The 17,789-nt window shown below is 45.8% G+C and overlaps 1 protein-coding gene across 3 annotated transcripts in view; it reads right to left on the reverse strand.

The window, feature by feature from the left end:
• The window catches only part of Poln (DNA polymerase nu), a 135,487-nt gene that overhangs the window by 5,546 nt on the left and 112,152 nt on the right, over positions 1-17,789 (reverse strand). For 2 of the 3 annotated variants that reach the window (XM_040746909.1, XM_040746910.1), the window contains 4 exons: positions 16,341-16,423; positions 8,543-8,674; positions 1,457-1,567; positions 703-781 (listed from right to left, as the gene is read on the reverse strand). In XM_040746909.1, the coding sequence (XP_040602843.1) occupies positions 703-781; positions 1,457-1,567; positions 8,543-8,674; positions 16,341-16,423 (405 nt within the window). The remainder of the gene's footprint in view (positions 1-702; positions 782-1,456; positions 1,568-8,542; positions 8,675-16,340; positions 16,424-17,789) is intronic. The other variant, XR_005877700.1, reaches the window with a different exon arrangement.

The following is a 17,789-nucleotide window of genomic DNA, read 5'->3' on the forward strand; positions in this document are numbered from 1 at the left end:
TCAGCAGTAGTCTCTGCACCTTCCTCTTGTTCTCTTTCCAGAGGGTTTGCAGCATCCCAACCTATTTCTTTTCCATAGGAAGGTGCCTGGAACAGGGCTCTAAAGGTAGCAGACAATAGGGCATGGAGTCCTTGGCTCTGTGTGATACCAATCCACAGAGTAGACTCCTGTCAGAGGTGTGAAAACCACCCAAGAAGGCTGGTAGAAGGAAAGATGGACAGGGGAAAATGTTTGAAGAAATAAAGTTTTGAAAGACAAGAGGTTTGCTGATAAAAGAAAACTCATGCCTTCATATGAATTATATTACAGGCCAAGAGAAAACTGTAAGCTTGATGAGGAACGCCACTCCCCCCGCCCCCCACCCCCACCCCCACACCATAGTCCATAGCCAAGCAGGTTCCTATGTCTCCAAAGCCCTCTTGTGGCTTTAGCACAGGGCTCCATGGGGCCCATTTCACATTTTAAGATCTAGGGAAGCTGTCATATTCCTGGAGATTCCCTCCCAGGACTAGGGGTGCTGACACACTTAGGCAGTGATAGGGGAACCCTGGTGTGTAGAGGCCCATGGGAAGAGCTTTAGGTCCTTAGGGCAGGATGGGAAAACATGTGGTGGGTAGAAGGAGCAATGCCATTTTGGTACCTAACAACCCTCTTTGGCAGGAGTTCAAGGCTGGGCCCTGAAAAAATGACTTCTTCACTGACCTGGCTGTCAGGGTTGGGGATGTGGCCACTGCAGCAAAGATGCGGATCATGGCCAGCTTACAGAGGTCTGCAGCTGAACCTGTGGACACAGGACTCTGTTTTAGGGCCTGGGGTATGTGGCACACAGCACCTGAGCTATTACAGAGATATTTCCCATGGACACTGCTCACTCCACTGGCTAACAATGAAGGAGTTTTTGAGCCTGGAAGCAAATCATGCATCCCCAATGCAAGGGAGTTGCTTCCTTCTCAGTGCTGGGGGATGTGGTTTGGATGCCTTACTGAGGAAGCTTGACTCCAGCCAGATACTCAGGGTGTGAAAAAAGGGGTCCCAGCCCATGTCAAGTAACCCATCTCTAGGACTGGCTCTGTGGTTGGTGACGCTCCTAGGGACTCATTTTCCTACTTTTAGAGGGAACACAATGGCCACCATGGGTCCTGGATAGACCATCCTTTTCTTTCTTTCTTCCTTTCTATCTTTTTTTTTTTTTTTGGCAATTCTACTTCAGCTTCCAAGGGTTAATGTTGCAGTCATTCCTCACTATGTCCTTCCAAAATAATGCCTTAACCATAAAAATGGCCCTGCCACCACATCAGCAGCTGTGACACCTACCTGTCAAGCAGGACAGAGGAGAGTTATAAGACTTCATAACAAACATGAAGTACCACAGCAATTTACCAAACACCTGAGGATCAGGGCACATGGGCCTTAAGGGAAGGAGCCACAGGCAGTGGTAGGCTAGGGACTCTTGTACCTTGTACCACAAAGTTTACTGCCTGTCGCTCTGCTTGTGCCCGAAGCTTCTGGTCCTGTGCGCAGATCCTCGGCAGAGGTCTCCTTCTACCCAAGATGGATGTCACATAGCCTAGAGTACAGGAAGGAGAAACACACAAGAAACAGGTATAAGTGGTCAGTGCCTCCTCCCACTGCCCACCCCTTCCCACATATACCCCAGGGCAGAAGGCTTCTAGACAGCAAGGCCTGGGATGCGATGGCTTCTGCTGCCAGGTGTCAAGCTGCTACTCTTCCTGCTTCCAGGTGCACTAAGATCTTACACAGAACAAGGGAGGGGAGTTTTTACTCATGGCCATATGTAGGGCGTGCACAGGAGTCATTCTGGGATGTGTGGCAGCTGGGGTATAGAGCAAGGAAGAGTGAATGTGTCCTTCCTTGAAGGTAGACTGAGGCCTTCAGGGGCCTGAAGCTTACATGGCTTAGGGCTCTTAGGAAATGCATAAAGGGTATGGAGAGATGGCTAAGAGCACCAGGGGTTGGTGGTACACACCTTTAATCCCAGCACTTGGGAGGTAGAAGCTGTTGGATCTCTGTGAGTTCAAGGCCAGTTTGGTCTACACAGTGATTTTCCAGGACAGTCAGAGCTGTTACACAGAGAAACCCTGTCTTGAAGAAGAAAAAGAAAGAAAGAAAGAAAGAAAGAAAGAAAGAAAGAAAGAAAGAAAGAAAGAAAGAAAGGAAAGCACTTATCCTTCCAGGTTTGCTTCCTGGCATCCACATGGCAGCTACCATCTGTAACTCTAGTTACAAAGGATCTGACACCCTCTTCTGGCCTCTGCAGGCACTGCATGCTTTTGGCGCACAGACATATATGCAGGCAAAACACTCATACAACAAAACAAAAATAAATGAATAAATAAAATGCACAAAACAAACACTCTGTTACCTCATGGTAGTGGTGCATGTGTTTAATTCCAGCACCTGGGAGGCAGAGGAAAGTATATCTCTGTGAGTCTGAGGCTAGCCTGGCAAAGTGAGTTCTAGGACAGCCAGAGCTATCTTCAAAATACCAAAATCCCACTATGTTGGTGCACTAGTCAGGGTTTTCTAGAGTAATAGAATTTATAGAATGAATCTCTCTCTCTCTCTCTCTCTCTCTCTCTCTCTCTCTCTCTCATATATATATATATATATATATATATATATATATATATATATATATATACTCTTTTCTTAGCCTGTTGGCTTAAGGGCATTAGAAACCCAAAGTGGAGCACTCGGGAGGCAGAGACAGGCTGATCTCTGTGAGTTTGAGGTCAGCCTGGTCTACAGAGCGAGTTCCAGGACAGCCTCCAAAACAATACAGAGAAACCCTGTCTCGAAAAAACAAAAGAAACTCAAAGTGGCCAGGGGCAAGCCTGAATTTCCAGTTTAACAGTTTAATGGAGTGTTTGTTGTGGCTTCTGGTAGGAACCTCCTGCCCTACCATTGGAACCAAAACTTCTATGCCAGCAAAGTTGAGGGAATAGGCAGAAATTTTTTCCTAGTGGGTCACTAAAGGGTGATAGGTGAGTGGAACTATTTTCCTTTCCACTCCCTGATTCCTGGACCTGTGGATCCTGGCTATGGGAGAAACCATACCAAATCCTGGATGCTGTTTCAAAGCATATATCATCTTCTGGGCTGCTGCCATATAATTGGTGTGGTAACTGTGTCTTCAAAAGGCCATTTAGTCTATCTATCAGGCCAACTGCTTCCGGATGGTAGGGAACATGGTAATATCAGTGGATTCCATGATCATGAAACAACCGTTGCCCTTCTCTGGTTGTGAAGTGAGTTCCTTGGTCAGAAGCCGTACTGTGGGTAAGGCATTCTCTAAGTCCACTGATGATGGTTTTATGGCAGAAGCATTATGTGCAGGAAAGGCAAATCTACAACCAGAATATGTATCTACTCCAGTAAGGAAGGGGTCCAATGTAGTCAACCTGCCCCCAGCTTGCTGGCTGGTCACCCTGGGGAATGCTGCCACATTTGGGGCTCAATGCTGGTCTCTTCTCTGGCACTGAGCAGTAGCTGTAGCTAGGTCAGCCTTGGTGAGTGGAAGTCCATGTTACTGAGACCATGCATAACTTCCATCTCTGCCACTATGGCCACTTTGTTCATGGACCCATTGGCAATGTCAAGAATGGCTGGAGAAAGAGGCTGACTGTGCATGGAATGAATCACTCACTCTATGTGATTACTGAACTTCTCCTCAGCTGAAGTCATCTTCTGATGAGCATTTACATGGGACACAAGTCTTCACATCCTTCACCCATTTGGAGAGATCTATTCACACTTCTTCCCTAGATATCTTTCTCACTTCTTTTCCAATTATGCTCTTCCCATATCTCTGACCACCCAGCCAATTCATTGGCTACAGCCCATGAATAAAACTCGTATCTGTCCGTTTCTCCTTCCAAACAAAATTTATGACCATGTGTACTGCCCACTGTGAAGATTACCCTTCACTAGTGTCTTTCAGTGTTGCTGCAGCTGTTCATTTGTGTGTGGGCCCTGCATAATTCGCAAAACCATCAGTAAGCCAGGCCCTCACTCAACCAATCATAGGGAACACCTCATAATGTGCATGCTTGGCAGCAGACAGCATTGTAACAGGGGTAGAAACTATAGGCATTTGGGCAACTTCTTCATGTAACTTGCCTGTGCCTCCAGGACTTGCTTGGATCTGACCACAAGTACACCACTTTCATTTGTTAATAGACTGCTGCTATGCACATCCTACTTTATGACTTTGTGGGTCACATAACATACAGTTCATGATAGGCAGCTCAGGTTGCATAGTAACTTGGGGGCCAATTGTCAAACGTTCAGTTTCTACTACGGCCCAATGTCAGGCCAAGAGCTTTCAAACAGAATAGTTGTCTGCAGATGATGGTAGAGCCTTGCTCCAAAACCCCAAAGGTCTCTTCTGCGATTCAAGTATAGTGACCTACCAAAGGCTCCAAACAGCATCCCTATCTGCCACTGACACCTCAAGTACCATTAGGTCTGCTGGATCACGTGGTTCGAGTGGTAGACAAGCCTGCACAGCAGCCTAGACCTGAAGGGCCATCTCATGGTCCAGGCCCCACACAAAGCTAACAGCTTTCTGAGTCATTCAGCATATGGGCCAGAGTAAAGTACCCAAGTAAGGATATGCTGTCTCCAGAACTAAATAACCCCACTAAACATTGCGCTTCTTTCTTGGTGGTGGGAGGGGCCAGAAGTAATAACTTATCCTTTACCTTGAAAGGAGTATTTATGCATGTGTTATACCACTGGTCTCCTAAGAATCTCATTGAAGTAGAATTTTAGTTGGATTTATTTCCCATCTTCTGATTTGCATATGTGTTACTAATTCAAAGTGGTTGCTACTTCCAGGTCACTTGGTCCATTCAGAATAATTGTCAATATAGTGCACCAATGTGATATTTTGTTGAAGAGACAGATGGCCAAGATCCCTTCTAAGTTATGACATAGGGCAGGAGAGAACATATTCGTGAGGCAAAACTGTGAAGGTATAGTGCTGACCTTATCAACTGAAAGAAATTCCTTCTGGTGTTCTTATGGACAAGCACCAAGAAAAAGGCATTTGCTAGATCAATAGCTGCATACCATGTACCAAGAGATGTGTTAATTGGCTCAAGTAAGGACACCATATCTGGTACAGCAGCTGCAATTGGAGTTACTACCTGATTGAGTTTTCAACAGTCAGTTGTCATTCTCCATGAACAAGATGTCTTCTGCACTGGCCAGATAGGAGCTTTAAATGGAGATACTTGAATTTTTCAAGTCCTTGATGGTGGCACTAATTTCTTCAGTTACTCCAGGGATGTGATACTGGCTTTGCTCCACTATTTTCTTTGGCAGAGGTAACTCTAAAGTCTTCCATTTAGTGTTTCCAACTACAATAGCCCTCACTCTGCAGGATCAGGGAACCAATGTAAGAATTCTGCCAACTTCTAAGTATATATATCCCAATTATACATTCTGGGACTGGTGAAATAACCACAAGATGAGTTTGGGGACTCACTGAACCTACTGTGAGTCCAGACTCCAGGCAAAACTCCATTAATCACCTGGTCTCCATAAGCCCCTACTTTAGCTGGAAGGCCAGAGGTTTCTTGGGATCTCTCAAAATCAGAGTCAATTAAGAACCAGTAGGAGGCAGAGGCAGGTAGGTCTCTGTGAGTTTGAGGCCAGCCTGGTCTACAGCTCAAGTTCCAGGACAGCCTCCAAAGCTACACAGAGAAGCCGTGTCTGGAAAAAAAAAAAGAAACAATATTCAATAGACCCCAGAAAGTCTGATTGTTTCCTTTCTCACGGTGTACAGTTCCCCTTGTGAAAGGCTGTAGGTCCCTCTGGGGGAAGGACTGGAGAAAGGCTAACAGTAAAACCTTTAGGTAATTTATGAAGTCCTACCTCAGGGGAATCTGGCCGTCCCTTCATTCAAAGAGTTCTAGGTCTGCAAACTTGCTCAAGTCTGGAAATTGATTCACGGGCCAAGATTGACTTTTGCTACTATCCTTTGTAGCCTTTCTTTCATTTGTTTGAGAATTTTTCTGCTTTTTTTTTTTTTTGGGTTTTCGAGACAGGGTTTCTCTGTGGCTTTGGAGGCTGTCCTGGAACTAGCTCTTGTAGACCAGGCTGGCCTCGAACTCACAGAGATCCGCCTGCCTCTGCCTCCCAAGTGCTGGGATTAAAGGCGTGCGCCACCAATGCCTGGCGAGAATTTTTCTGCTTTTACAGATCAAAAATTTAGTAGGCTTCTTATCTATTTCATGCCTGGAAACACCATGACTTATTAGCTAGTAACAAGGGTTCATATGAGTCATACCACCATAAAATTCACTTTGCTTGTGCTGCTTCTTATGTTCTCATCAACACTGGGTATTATTACTATTGCATCACCTCAAATAGACAGAATTTTCATTTCTACTGAGGTTCCTGAGCAGACAGTGGTCAGGGTAGACAGGGGCCTGCTGGATGTGAGGTAATGGCCAGGTCTGAGTGAGTAGTGAGTTTGGGATCTGAATATGCTAGGGGTTTGCAGAGACTCCCTCTGACCAATAGGAGGTGACTGGCACCAACGGGCTTGATGGCATGGGCAGGTTGCCAAGGACAACCTGTGGTGGTTGCCTAGAGCTTACGAACATGAGCACAGGCTTCAGGCTACCATCTCTTGAGTCCCTGAGAACATTTGTGTAAATGGACTTGCTACACATTTGGGAACTACAGGTGTTTGCTGTACCCTGGGGACACATGCTAGAGCTCATATTTAGGGATGGAAAGTCCTGCCACCCCAATCCAATTTTAATTTTTTATCCTGTTAGTGCTGATTTGTGAATGCTATCTCTGCACCAATTACTAACCTTGCTGCTTGTTGTTAATATGTGATCCTCCATTTCTGCTGCTCTATCCTAAGGTTTGTTTGTTTATTTATTTAGTGTGTGTGTGTGTTGAATCCAGTTACAAATATTACTTTTAAAAACACTCTTGGAGCCGGGCGTTGGTGGCACACGCCTTTAATCCCAGCACTCGGGAGGCAGAGGCAGGCGGATCTCTGTGAGTTCGAGGCCAGCCTGGTCTACAAGGTGAGTTCCAGGACAGCCTCCAAAGCTACAGAGAAACCCTGTCTCGAAAAAACCAAAAAATCAAAACAAAACAAAACAAAACAAAAAAAACCAAAAAACACTCTTGGTGTGGAGAGATGGCTCAGTGGTTAAGAATACTGGCTGTTCTTGCAGAGAACCTGAGTTTGGTTTCCAGTACTCACATGGTATCTCACAACCATCTGTAACTCCAGTTTCAAGGGGGATCCAATGCTCTATTCTGGCTTCCATGGCACCAACCACATATGACATACACTCACCATACATGCAAGCACAACACTTATGCACATAAAATTACATTTATAAAACGTATATTTTTGAATATAAAATATATTTAAATATACATATTAAAAATGAATAAAAATACTATTTTATCCTTTATTTCAATTAAAGCTTTTATGTAGCCAAGTCTTTTTTTTTTTTTGGTTTTACGAGACAGGGTTTCTCTGTATTGTTTTGGAGGCTGTCGGTCCAGCCCAGCCTCTAACTCACAGAGATCCGCCTGCCTCTGCCTCCCGAGTACTGGGATTAAAGGCGTGCACCACCACTGCCTGGCTGTAGCCAAGTCTTAAAGCTTTGGTGAGACTTGTTTTATTGGGATATATGTGTTACATAGGATTTTGATGCATTTCCAAACAGAGGACAGAAGGCATACTCACAAGTGTGTATAAAGCTACATTTTTGTTCTTGTTTTTTGGGTTTTTCGAGGCAAGGTTTCTCTGTGGCTTTGGAGGCTGTCCTGGAACTATAGAGCTACATCCTTATTGTGCTATGTTCACAAACATATTTTACTTGTGGAGACACTGTATAAATGGGCTACAAGTCCCCCCCCCAGACAGGGTTTCTCTGGGTAGTTCTGGAGTCTGTCCTGGAACTTGAACTGTAGACCAGGCTGGCCCTCGAACTCACAGAGATCCAACTGCCTTTGCCTCCTGAGTGCTGGGATTAAAGGCATGTGTCACCACTGCTCAGCATACAAGACTTATTTTATATTTATTTATTTATTTGTTTATTTCGAGACAGGGTTTCCCTGTGTATTTTTGCAGACCAGGCTGGCCTTGAACTCACAAAGATCCACCTGCCTCTGCCTTCGAGCGCTGGGACTAAAGGTGTGTGCCACCACCACCAGGCTGGGCTACAAGCCTTTTACAGGAATATAGGTCTCTGCTTTCAAGGGTGTTTTTTGTTAGGTTTGTTGTGAGACAGAGTTTCTCTGTGTAACAGTTAATTCGAGCTTGTTCATCTTGTTGCCACGGGTTGCCCCTTCATTTCTGCATGCAGTCCTTTATACCTGTTGATCCAGTAGGGCTGACGGTTCTCCAAGTCACCTCCACCCATACACAAGTCATACACACACTCACTTGTTTGTCCATCCATAGAGCCACAAAATGGTGTCCACAGGGACACCACCGTTTACTGTAGGAGGAAGGGCCTGGCTGCAGCTGACTTACCAGCATGGTGACACTGGGCAATAACTGTCTGGGAAAAGTCCTTGATTTTCTTGTACTTCTGCAAAAATCTCTCCAAAAATTGGGTGGCTTCCAGAACAGTGACTCCAAGGCAATCAGCAAGTCGCTCTTTCCCTGTGAATCAGGAAGACATACACAAAATCCAGGCCTAACCCATACCAGGTGAGAACGTGGTTTGTGGAACTGAGTTAACTGCAGGCCTCAGGGAAAAAGTGAATAAGGACCCATTGGTGGTGTGAGCCTTATGTGGTTGGTTTGAATAACACTGGCTTTGGGCTTTACATTCTAGATGCTGGGTGGCCACTGACCTGCGGAGGGCCATTTAAATACTTCTATCTTCAGTAGTCTTGGCTGTCTGCCAGGAGCTGCACGTGATGCTGGAAACAGGCAGACTCAGGGCTGCTCTCAGCTTACTCAATGGAAAATCTGAATGTGGGACTGGGGGAAGTTTCAGGGTCTACAGGAACAAGGAAGGCAGGGTTGATAACAAATGTGGAAACCTGGTATTCAGGAGCCCCTATGCTTAGCATTCTTATTTTAGAATGCATGCTTTTAATCTACATCAGTATTTTGCTCCCGAAAGAGGCAAAAACCCTGTCTGAGGGATTCTCAGAGCTGATTCTTGGGAAGGTCAATAGGAGGGCTCATTGAGCTTTGAATTGGCCAACTCTGGCTACCATAAGAGGTCTTCAGACACTTGGCCTGGAAATTATGGCTCAGGGCTTGAGTTCTGTGTTTGTGAAGACAGGGAGGGATCCTTAGGAGAGAAACTATCTGACCCCTCAGAATCTCTTTTTGATTCCCTCTTTAGTGAGGTCGCTCCTGGCTGTAGCTAGCTGAAACCTTCAGGAGTTCTAATAGCAGCGATATTGAACACATGGGGTAGTGAAAGCAGACAGCTTCAAGTGCTCTGCTTGGAAGAGTGGAGAGCTAGTTTTTCCTCACAGAGAAGGACAAATGCCTGGAGTCCTTGATCCTCTGTCCATGTCTAGGCCTTCTTGACATGATTTTTGCTGGAAAATAAAAAGCTCTTAAATTTCCTTTAGGGCTTAATGAAGATAGTGTATTATCTCCACAATAACGTTGTGTGTTTTGCTACATTATAATGAAAAACAAACCAACAAAAATCCTTTCTACCATCAAATTCTAATCCTCACTTTCAACTACATCACTGGGATACACAAATCCATGGCTTTAAGAAGGGAACCAACAAGCCGGGTGTTGGTGGCGCACGCCTTTAATCCCAGCACTCGGGAGGCAGAGACAGGCATATATCTATGAGTTTGAGGCCAGCATGGTCTACAGCTCAAGTTCCAGGACAGGCTCCAAAACAATAGAGAGAAACCCTGTCTCAAAAAAACCGATTAAAAAAAAGAGAGAAGGGAACCAACAGTTCCTGGGCCCCTTATCTAGGTCACACAGAGGGAATTGTCTTTTTATTTTCAATGTGTTGTTAAACTAATTTGGGGGGCTTCTAATTTCAGATATTGCTAATTTCAGCTCTAGAGTTATGATTTCACCCTTTTTATTTGGCATATTTTATTTTTTCCCATTTGTTGTGAGCCTGTTTTTATTTATGTTCTTGAGCATAAAGTCCTTGAAGTCCTTGTCTACAATTCTAACATCTGGGTCATCTCAAGGTCTGGTGTCATGAATGTCCTTTCTCTTGACTGTGACCAAGGCATCCCATTTCTTATATGTTTAGAAATTACAGATTGAATCCCAAATTAATAAGTTGCCTTTTGCCAGGGTATTTTTTATTGCAGCAACATAAATGTAACGAGGACAGAAACTGTTACCAGAAGTGGGGTGTTCTGTAATAGACCTAACAATGTCATTTTTATACTTTGGATTGGTTTTATGGCAAGAATTTAGAAGCATTTGTTACTTTGGAATGGAAAATGCCATTCAGTTATCTGGGAAGAACTTACTGGGCAATTCTTTAACATTTTTTTCAGTTTTATTTTATTTTATGTGAGTGAATGTTTTGCCTACATGTATATCTGTGAACCATGCGCATTCTTGGTGCCTGTGGCAAGTAGAAGATCAGGTGAGGTGTTAGATGCCCTGGAACTGGAGCTGCAGATGGTTTAATAGGCCATCCTTGTAGGAGTTTTGATGATAAGACTGCTGAAAGTAATACAGATAAAAGAGGCCTAGATCATGTTCCAGAGGGAAACAAGAACTTTGTTATTAACTGAACTAAAAGTTATTTACATAATATTTTGGCTAAAAAACTGTATGTGCTGATCATGGGCTGAAGAATCAGCTGTGACTGTCAACAAGATTAGCACCATGAAGGTGAAACCTTCCACGATTCCTTGGAATAACAGAAAAGTATTTTCTCAGCATTAGCACACAAGAGTTGATAAAGTGGGGACAGGATACACATCAGCAGAACTTGGTAAAGTAAGAGTTGTCCATGTGGCAATGGTTTTGAAGGCATGAAGGGATCAATGAGAAAATCTAAGGTGTGGCTCTTTGTGATAGAGTTGAAGTCCCTGAAGGGGTGGGGGGGCTTGTCTAGCCATTGGTAAAAGGGAAGCCTCAGGTGCAGTGAAGACCCCAAGATATTGGAGAATGCAGAACCATAGGCTGTGTACCCAAGGGTATCTGTAGGTATGGAGTGGAGCTGCTTAACAGGGAAACTATGAGTGCTAAAGATGGCAGAGCTGGAGAAGTGGAGATTTACTCATTTACCCATTAGAGATGGTATCTTAGCTAGGGTTTCCTTCGCTGTGACAAAGACCATGACCATAAGCAAATTTGGAAAGAAAGGACTTATTTAATCTTACACTTCCACTCAGTCCATCACTAAGTCAAGTCAAAGCAGGAACTCAAGCAGGGCAGGAACCTGGAGTCAGAAACAGGAGTAGAGGCCATGGAAGAGGGCTGCTTGCTTGCTCCCTGTGACTTGCTCAGCCTGCTTCCTCATGGAACTCAGGACCACCTGCTCATGGGTGACACCATCTACAATGGGCTAGAATCTCCCACATTAATTATTAATCAAGAAAATACCCCATAAACTTTCCTACAAGCCGGGCGTTGGTGGCGCACGCCTTTAATCCCAGCACTCGGGAGGCAGAGGCAGGAGGATCTCTGTGAGTTCAAGACCAGCCTGGACTACCAAGCGAGTTCCAGACAGCCTCCAAAGCCACAGAGAAACCCTGTCTCGAAAAACCAAAAAAAAAAAACAAACAAAAAAACAAAAAAAACTTTCCTACAATTTCTTGGAGGCACTTTCTTAATTAAAATTCCATTTTCCTAGATATGTTTAGGTCTTTATCAGGTTTACAAAAATCAATTGGCACAGATGACTATAAGCAGACCCTGCAACATGAGGAGGTGCCCAGTAAGTTGGCAGATGTTGCAGTTACCTGGGTATAGGAGAGACAGTGGGCTTGTGGGACACCTTGGGTCAAGAGGCCAGATAACAATGGGGGACTGTCAGGGGTTGGGGGGGCATATATTTTGGAAATCTATTCCACCTGGCCATGAGTTCTGGAGAGCCCATAGTTTTATTGTCTTTTAGATGTCAGCTGATGGCCGCTGAAGGGCCTGACCTCAGTGGAGAATGACTCCTGTTCTAAACAACAAAAGCCCTGGGCCAGGGCGAGTCTACTGAAGGCTTGTGAGACATGCTGGTCTGGAGTGCCTGAGGGCTTGCGTGCATGCTGCAAAGGAGTGTCTCTAGGATTAAGGGAAATATTTGCTATCAGCCCTTTATACATGATAATAGATGTCTTCTGTCATTGCCCCCACCTTTGGATGATGATGCTTTAATAAACCGTGGCCTTCAGTGTTAACTGATTGCCCTCCCGATATGAACAGATGTCTCTGTCTCGTCCTTGGATTGTTATCCTTCCCTCGGATGATCCTTCCCTCAGATCCCTCCCCCACTCAGGATCACACCCAGGGCTGTTCGGCTGGTTCTGATTGCAGCCCCAAAGACATTAGTCCATGACAGGGTACATGAATTTGAGGTCATGGGAGGCCAGGAGGGGTTGTCATACGTGCTGCAGGTGGCTGGGCATGCGCACCCACATCTCTTCTAAGTGCCTTCTGTCTCATAGCCCTGTGGCATGCGCACCCACATCTCTTCTAAGTGCCTTCTGTCTCATAGCCCTGTGGCTTTTCTTTCTGTTCTCATCACAGTCCTCACCCTGATCACATAACTGATCTCTGAAGGCTGCACTGCAGTTATACTTCTCTCTGGCTCAGCATTACTATCAGCAGCTCTGGGTTACTCAGAGATGGTTACTCCTGTATGCCATCACAAGTTGCCTGTCCAAGGCCCTTCCAATGGATTTCCCAAGCCCCCAGCAACATTGGTGTCTAGTGATTCACTTATGCCCTCAGCCTGCTCATCAGCAAGGCTCTGGCTCAAATAAGGGGGGTGGGATAGAGACAGCATGAACTGAACAGCAGATACACAGTAATTCCAGCTGTCAGGTGGAGCAGGAACAATGGAGCAACAGAGATAGAAGCTCAGGGTGGGAGCCCCTGTCACCATCAGGGCTAAAAGCAGCAAATTGCTCCCTTCACCAGCATTCTAGTTAATGACTCACTGCTTATTTACAGTGAGACGCCCTTCCTCCAGAAAACATAAAGTGAAAGCTCAGAAGGAGCCAGCGGGTGCTGTGAGGTCATCTTTCTTTGGGATACAACTGTTGGGGTGAGGGGTGACCCTACTACTGGAGAGGCAAGGGCCAGGCAACACTAGGAGAATCATATGTTCACCCTGAATCCCTCCTTCCTGAGCCAGCTCCAACTTGGAGGGTCAGGGGACCTCTGGAAGTTTAGTTACACAGCTCACCCTTGAAATAGGACACAGACAAACAGGAAGCAGATGACAGAGATGATGGTTAACTGTGCCAGTCGTAGCTCTGGTAATCCTATGAGAGTCTTTATGGTGAAAGGGATGGGCAAAGAGGTACAGGGTTTCTTGTGAGACCAGCAGGTCAAGAGTCAACAGAATTGACTGGTATTTGAGCCTGAGTGGGGGTGGGGGTGGTGACAACATTGGGCCTGCAGAGCTGGAGTGTATGGCACATCTGCAGGAGGATCCAAGACAGCAAGTTCTAATGTGTCTGGCAGCATGCTGCTTTCTTCCAGGGGGAGGGTACTAAGGAGCAGGCTGAGGAGGAAATGGGACAGGAGAGCCACAGTTCATGACTCTCCCTTCCCCTGAGTTTGATTACTGACTTCTATGTTGCTTTCGAGACACTTCACATGGTCTGATGTTCTGGAAGGATTGTTACTTGTTCAGTGGGTGGTTTGTGCTTCTCTGCACAGTTAGTATGCAGAACTGATGGGCACTGCTGGCTTCTTGGGATCATGCTCAGGATGGGCATTTTACCCTGAACTGAACAGGTACACAGCTGGTACTCTGCAGCCAGCAGCCAGCTTTGAAGTATAAAGTGGTCACAGTGCAGGCTGTTTATGTCAGAGACCTCCTGGGCCAGCAGGAAACAGAAGCTGAGGAAAGTGGAATACCAGCAGAGTCTCAGTAGTACCACACAGATGATGATACCACAGTCCCAGTTAGCATACTGAATGTAGCCTGCAGGGTAGGCACCCCATGAACTGTGAGGTAGCAGACGGCCCTTCTGTGGTAGCTTGCTGCCTAGGCATGGGTAACTAGTACAGTGGTGGATAAACGGCTGAGAAGGGGAGCGCTGAATAAAGATGGACGGGTTTTGTGCATTGGGAAAACATTCTCATGAAGGGAAGGGCAAGTGCGAAGCCATGAGTACTGAAGAGGGGTCTGGACAAGACACTATTTGTAATTCAGAGGAAGATGCACACCATGCACTGTAGTCAGAGACTGTGTGGAGTCTGGGGGTGCTAATCATGTCTATGCTGAAGTGTACACTAAGGCTTATGTAGTTTTGTTGACTTTCTTTGATGGAACATAGGATTTCAGTGGTCAGGATGCGGCTCTTCTCATGATCTATGAACAAGCCCAATGTGTTCCAAGAAGTATCCACCAAAGTGAGAAGGGAGGTCCATGCAGGCCTGGATCTGTGGCAGCAGATCCTGCTCCTCAGAAGGGACTGGGGAGCCCATAGCCTCTTCTGAGGGGAACTAGTCCTTATTTTAGCATGACCCAAAGGGAGAAAAGAAAACACTGATGATGGGGGAAGTCCTTCTGTGTATATGTAAATAAAGCACTGTTGGTCAATAGGGAAGCAAGATGCAGATGAGACTAGGAGTCGACGAGGATTCTGGGAAATGTAGTGAGGAGAGTCGTCGCCATGTGATCGTGGGGAGAGGATGCATGAGGCTGTGTCCTTGGAAAGGTAAGTCCTTATAAACATATATGTTAGTAATTATGGGTTAATAATTAAGCCAGAGCTAGTCAATAAGAAATCAAACAAATGGCCAACAGCTTATAATTAATATAGCGCTCTGTGTGTTATTTGGGGGCTAAAGCGGCAATGGGCCCAGGCGGGATCCCACAACACACTGGAGTTGGGAGGGATGGCTCAGTGGTAAAGAACACTGGCTGTTCTTCCAGAGGATTGGGGTTTGATTCTCAGTGCCCACATGGCATCTCACAAACATCTGTAACTCCAGTTACTCAGATCTGATGCCATCTTCTGGAGGGCAGTGCACACACATGATGCACAGATGTACATGCAGACAGAACATTCATACATGTAAACAATATAAACAAAACACTACTGTCGTAGTTTGAATGCAATTGGCCTCCATAATCTTACAGGGAGTGGCACTATTAGGAGGTATGGCTTTGCAGGAGTGGGTATGGCTTTGTTGGAGGAAGTGTGTCACTGTGGGGGTGGGTTTTGAGGTTTCCTAAGCTCAGGATACTGCCCTGAGTTGACTTCCTGTTGCCTACAAGACTTAGGATTCTCTACTTCTCTAGCCCCATGTCTGCCTGCATGCTGCCATGCTCCCCACCATGATGACAATGGACTGGACCTCTGAACTGTAAACTGCCACCTCAATTTAATGTTTTCCTTTTGTAAGAGTTGCCATGGTCATGGTGTCTCTTCACAGAAACCCTTACTAAGACAACTACTGACAGACTAAACGGGGAGTGGAAGAGAAAAGAGGGAGAGTGGATGAAAGCAGAAGGGTTACAGTTCTTGGTTCTGGAAAGAGGAGAAAAAGAAGGACAACTCATTATTGAACGTGTGCTGAGAAGAACTAAATCCAGAGCCCATTTTGGGGTAGTAGAACTCTACAAAACCTTGGACTGTGTTTAGGGATGAGTTTCTTTTTTTTTTTTTTTTTTTTGGTTTTTCGAGACATGGTTTCTCTGTGGCTTTGGAGGCTGTCCTGGAACTAGCTCTTATAGACCAGGCTGGTCTCGAACTCACAGAGATCCTCCTGCCTCTGCCTCCCGAGTGCTGGGATTAAAGGCGTGCACCACCAATGCCTGGCCTCCTTTTTGTTTTTTGAGACAAGGTTTCTGTGTGTAACCCTGGATATTCTGGAACTCACTCTGTAGAGACCAGGCTGACCTAGAACTCACAGAGATCTACCTGCCTTTGCCCCTGAGTGCTGGGATTAAAGGTGTGTGCACCACTGTTTGGCCTTCTTGCCTCCTCTTGAAGGGTCTATGGCACTATAAGTCAGTAGCATAGAGTAGTTTGACCAGTGTCTGGTGACACAAATCCCACTGTAGTGTGTGTGTAAATAACACACAGGGACTTACAGAGTGATTTCTCTGAAGCATGGCACACTTAAATGTAGGCATATAGCCACTGGCTGATGGGTGACACCAAGAACCCAGCCCTTCCCTATGGCTCACCTGCTCCATAGACCACAGAGTATACCACTTTCTTGGTCTGTTCTCTGTCCAAGTATGTCACATGCTCCATGGGAATGTCCTTCCTGCATGGAAAAATGGCATGTTATCCATCATTGTTGGCACTGTCTGCATCCTGTCACCTTCCCTGGAGTCCTTCACCATTTCAAGTTAGACCTGTCCAGCGGGAGCAGAGACTTGTAATGTGTGTGACGTCCACCCAAAGCTCCCAAGCAGACACCAACAGTGAGGCTGTGGGTCTCAAATTTTGGGGTGGCCATAAATCAAAACCAAACACTGCTTTTATAAAAAGATGTCCATCCAGCTTTAGGGGAGTCTGTGTGTGACAGGCAGATCCTGGGCCACAACTGTGGTCACTACAGGGGTGAGCTGGTTTTAGCCCTTTGAAGTTCCTCACAGAATTGGATAACCAGCTGCTGCTTTGATCTTCCACAGAGAGCAGGGTGAGGTCTACATCTGACTGCCTGTGAATCAGTGTCTCAGAGATTACAGCTGAAATAGCTGAGAAGCACAGAGTTGCTCCTCCCTATGGGGCATTTCCCAGTGACAGATGTCTGCACCTAAGAAGAGCTTCCCTTGACTGCTGTTCTTAAAAAGATGCTTAGCATCCACACAATCCTCAATGGCAGAATAAGCACAGATTCAAGCGAAGCTCTCAGTCCTTGTGATTGTGGTTCTGTGTTGGGCTCCTGGGATCACAGCACTCCCAACTAAGACAGCCTTCACTTCCTGTTTACAAGGCACGTCAAGGTGAGGATTCAGTTTTTCTTAGGTTTTTCCTAGCATGTCACCTGCCCTGGCGTGCCTGAGGCTTTCTAGATTTCCTACCTTGCAGAGGTGCTTTGGAATGGCTTGATCTCACAAGGTATCTCTCTCCCAGATAACCCAGTCTTGTGCTCTCTTGTTTACCTCAACTATTATTTTTGCCCCAGGCAGCTGGATTGTTTGCCTTATGATGTGGTTGAGTGATGCCCACTGGTTTTCTGGAGTGGTTTCTGTATCACCCTTGCCAGTCCTTCAGAGAGCTCCAATAAATGAGAATGGAAACCACTGCACTTCTTTGCAAATGAGGAGCACATTGATCCCTTCAGAACCAGGGACCAGGTTCTAGGCAGGAGCAACATATGCAGTTGCAGCAGGGGGGCTGAGTGGGCAAAGAAGGGACAGAATAGACCACAAAGCTCTCTTGCACTCTTTTTTTTTTTTTTTTTTTTTGGTTTTACGAGACAGGGTTTCTCTGTTTTGGAGGCTGTCCAGCCTTGCCTCGAACTCACAGAGATCCGCCTGCCTCTGCCTCCCGAGTGCTGGGATTAAAGGCGTGCGCCACCAACGCCCGGCTATATACTTGTTTATCTCATCCTTAAACTGATTTTATAAAGAGCTGTGGGGCCAATGAGATAAGCTCCCATGCTCATGGATAGGTAGGATTAA

This window comes from Mesocricetus auratus, unplaced genomic scaffold (assembly GCF_017639785.1).
Source record: "Mesocricetus auratus isolate SY011 unplaced genomic scaffold, BCM_Maur_2.0 Super-Scaffold_100006, whole genome shotgun sequence".
Classification (NCBI taxonomy): Eukaryota; Metazoa; Chordata; class Mammalia; order Rodentia; family Cricetidae; genus Mesocricetus; species Mesocricetus auratus.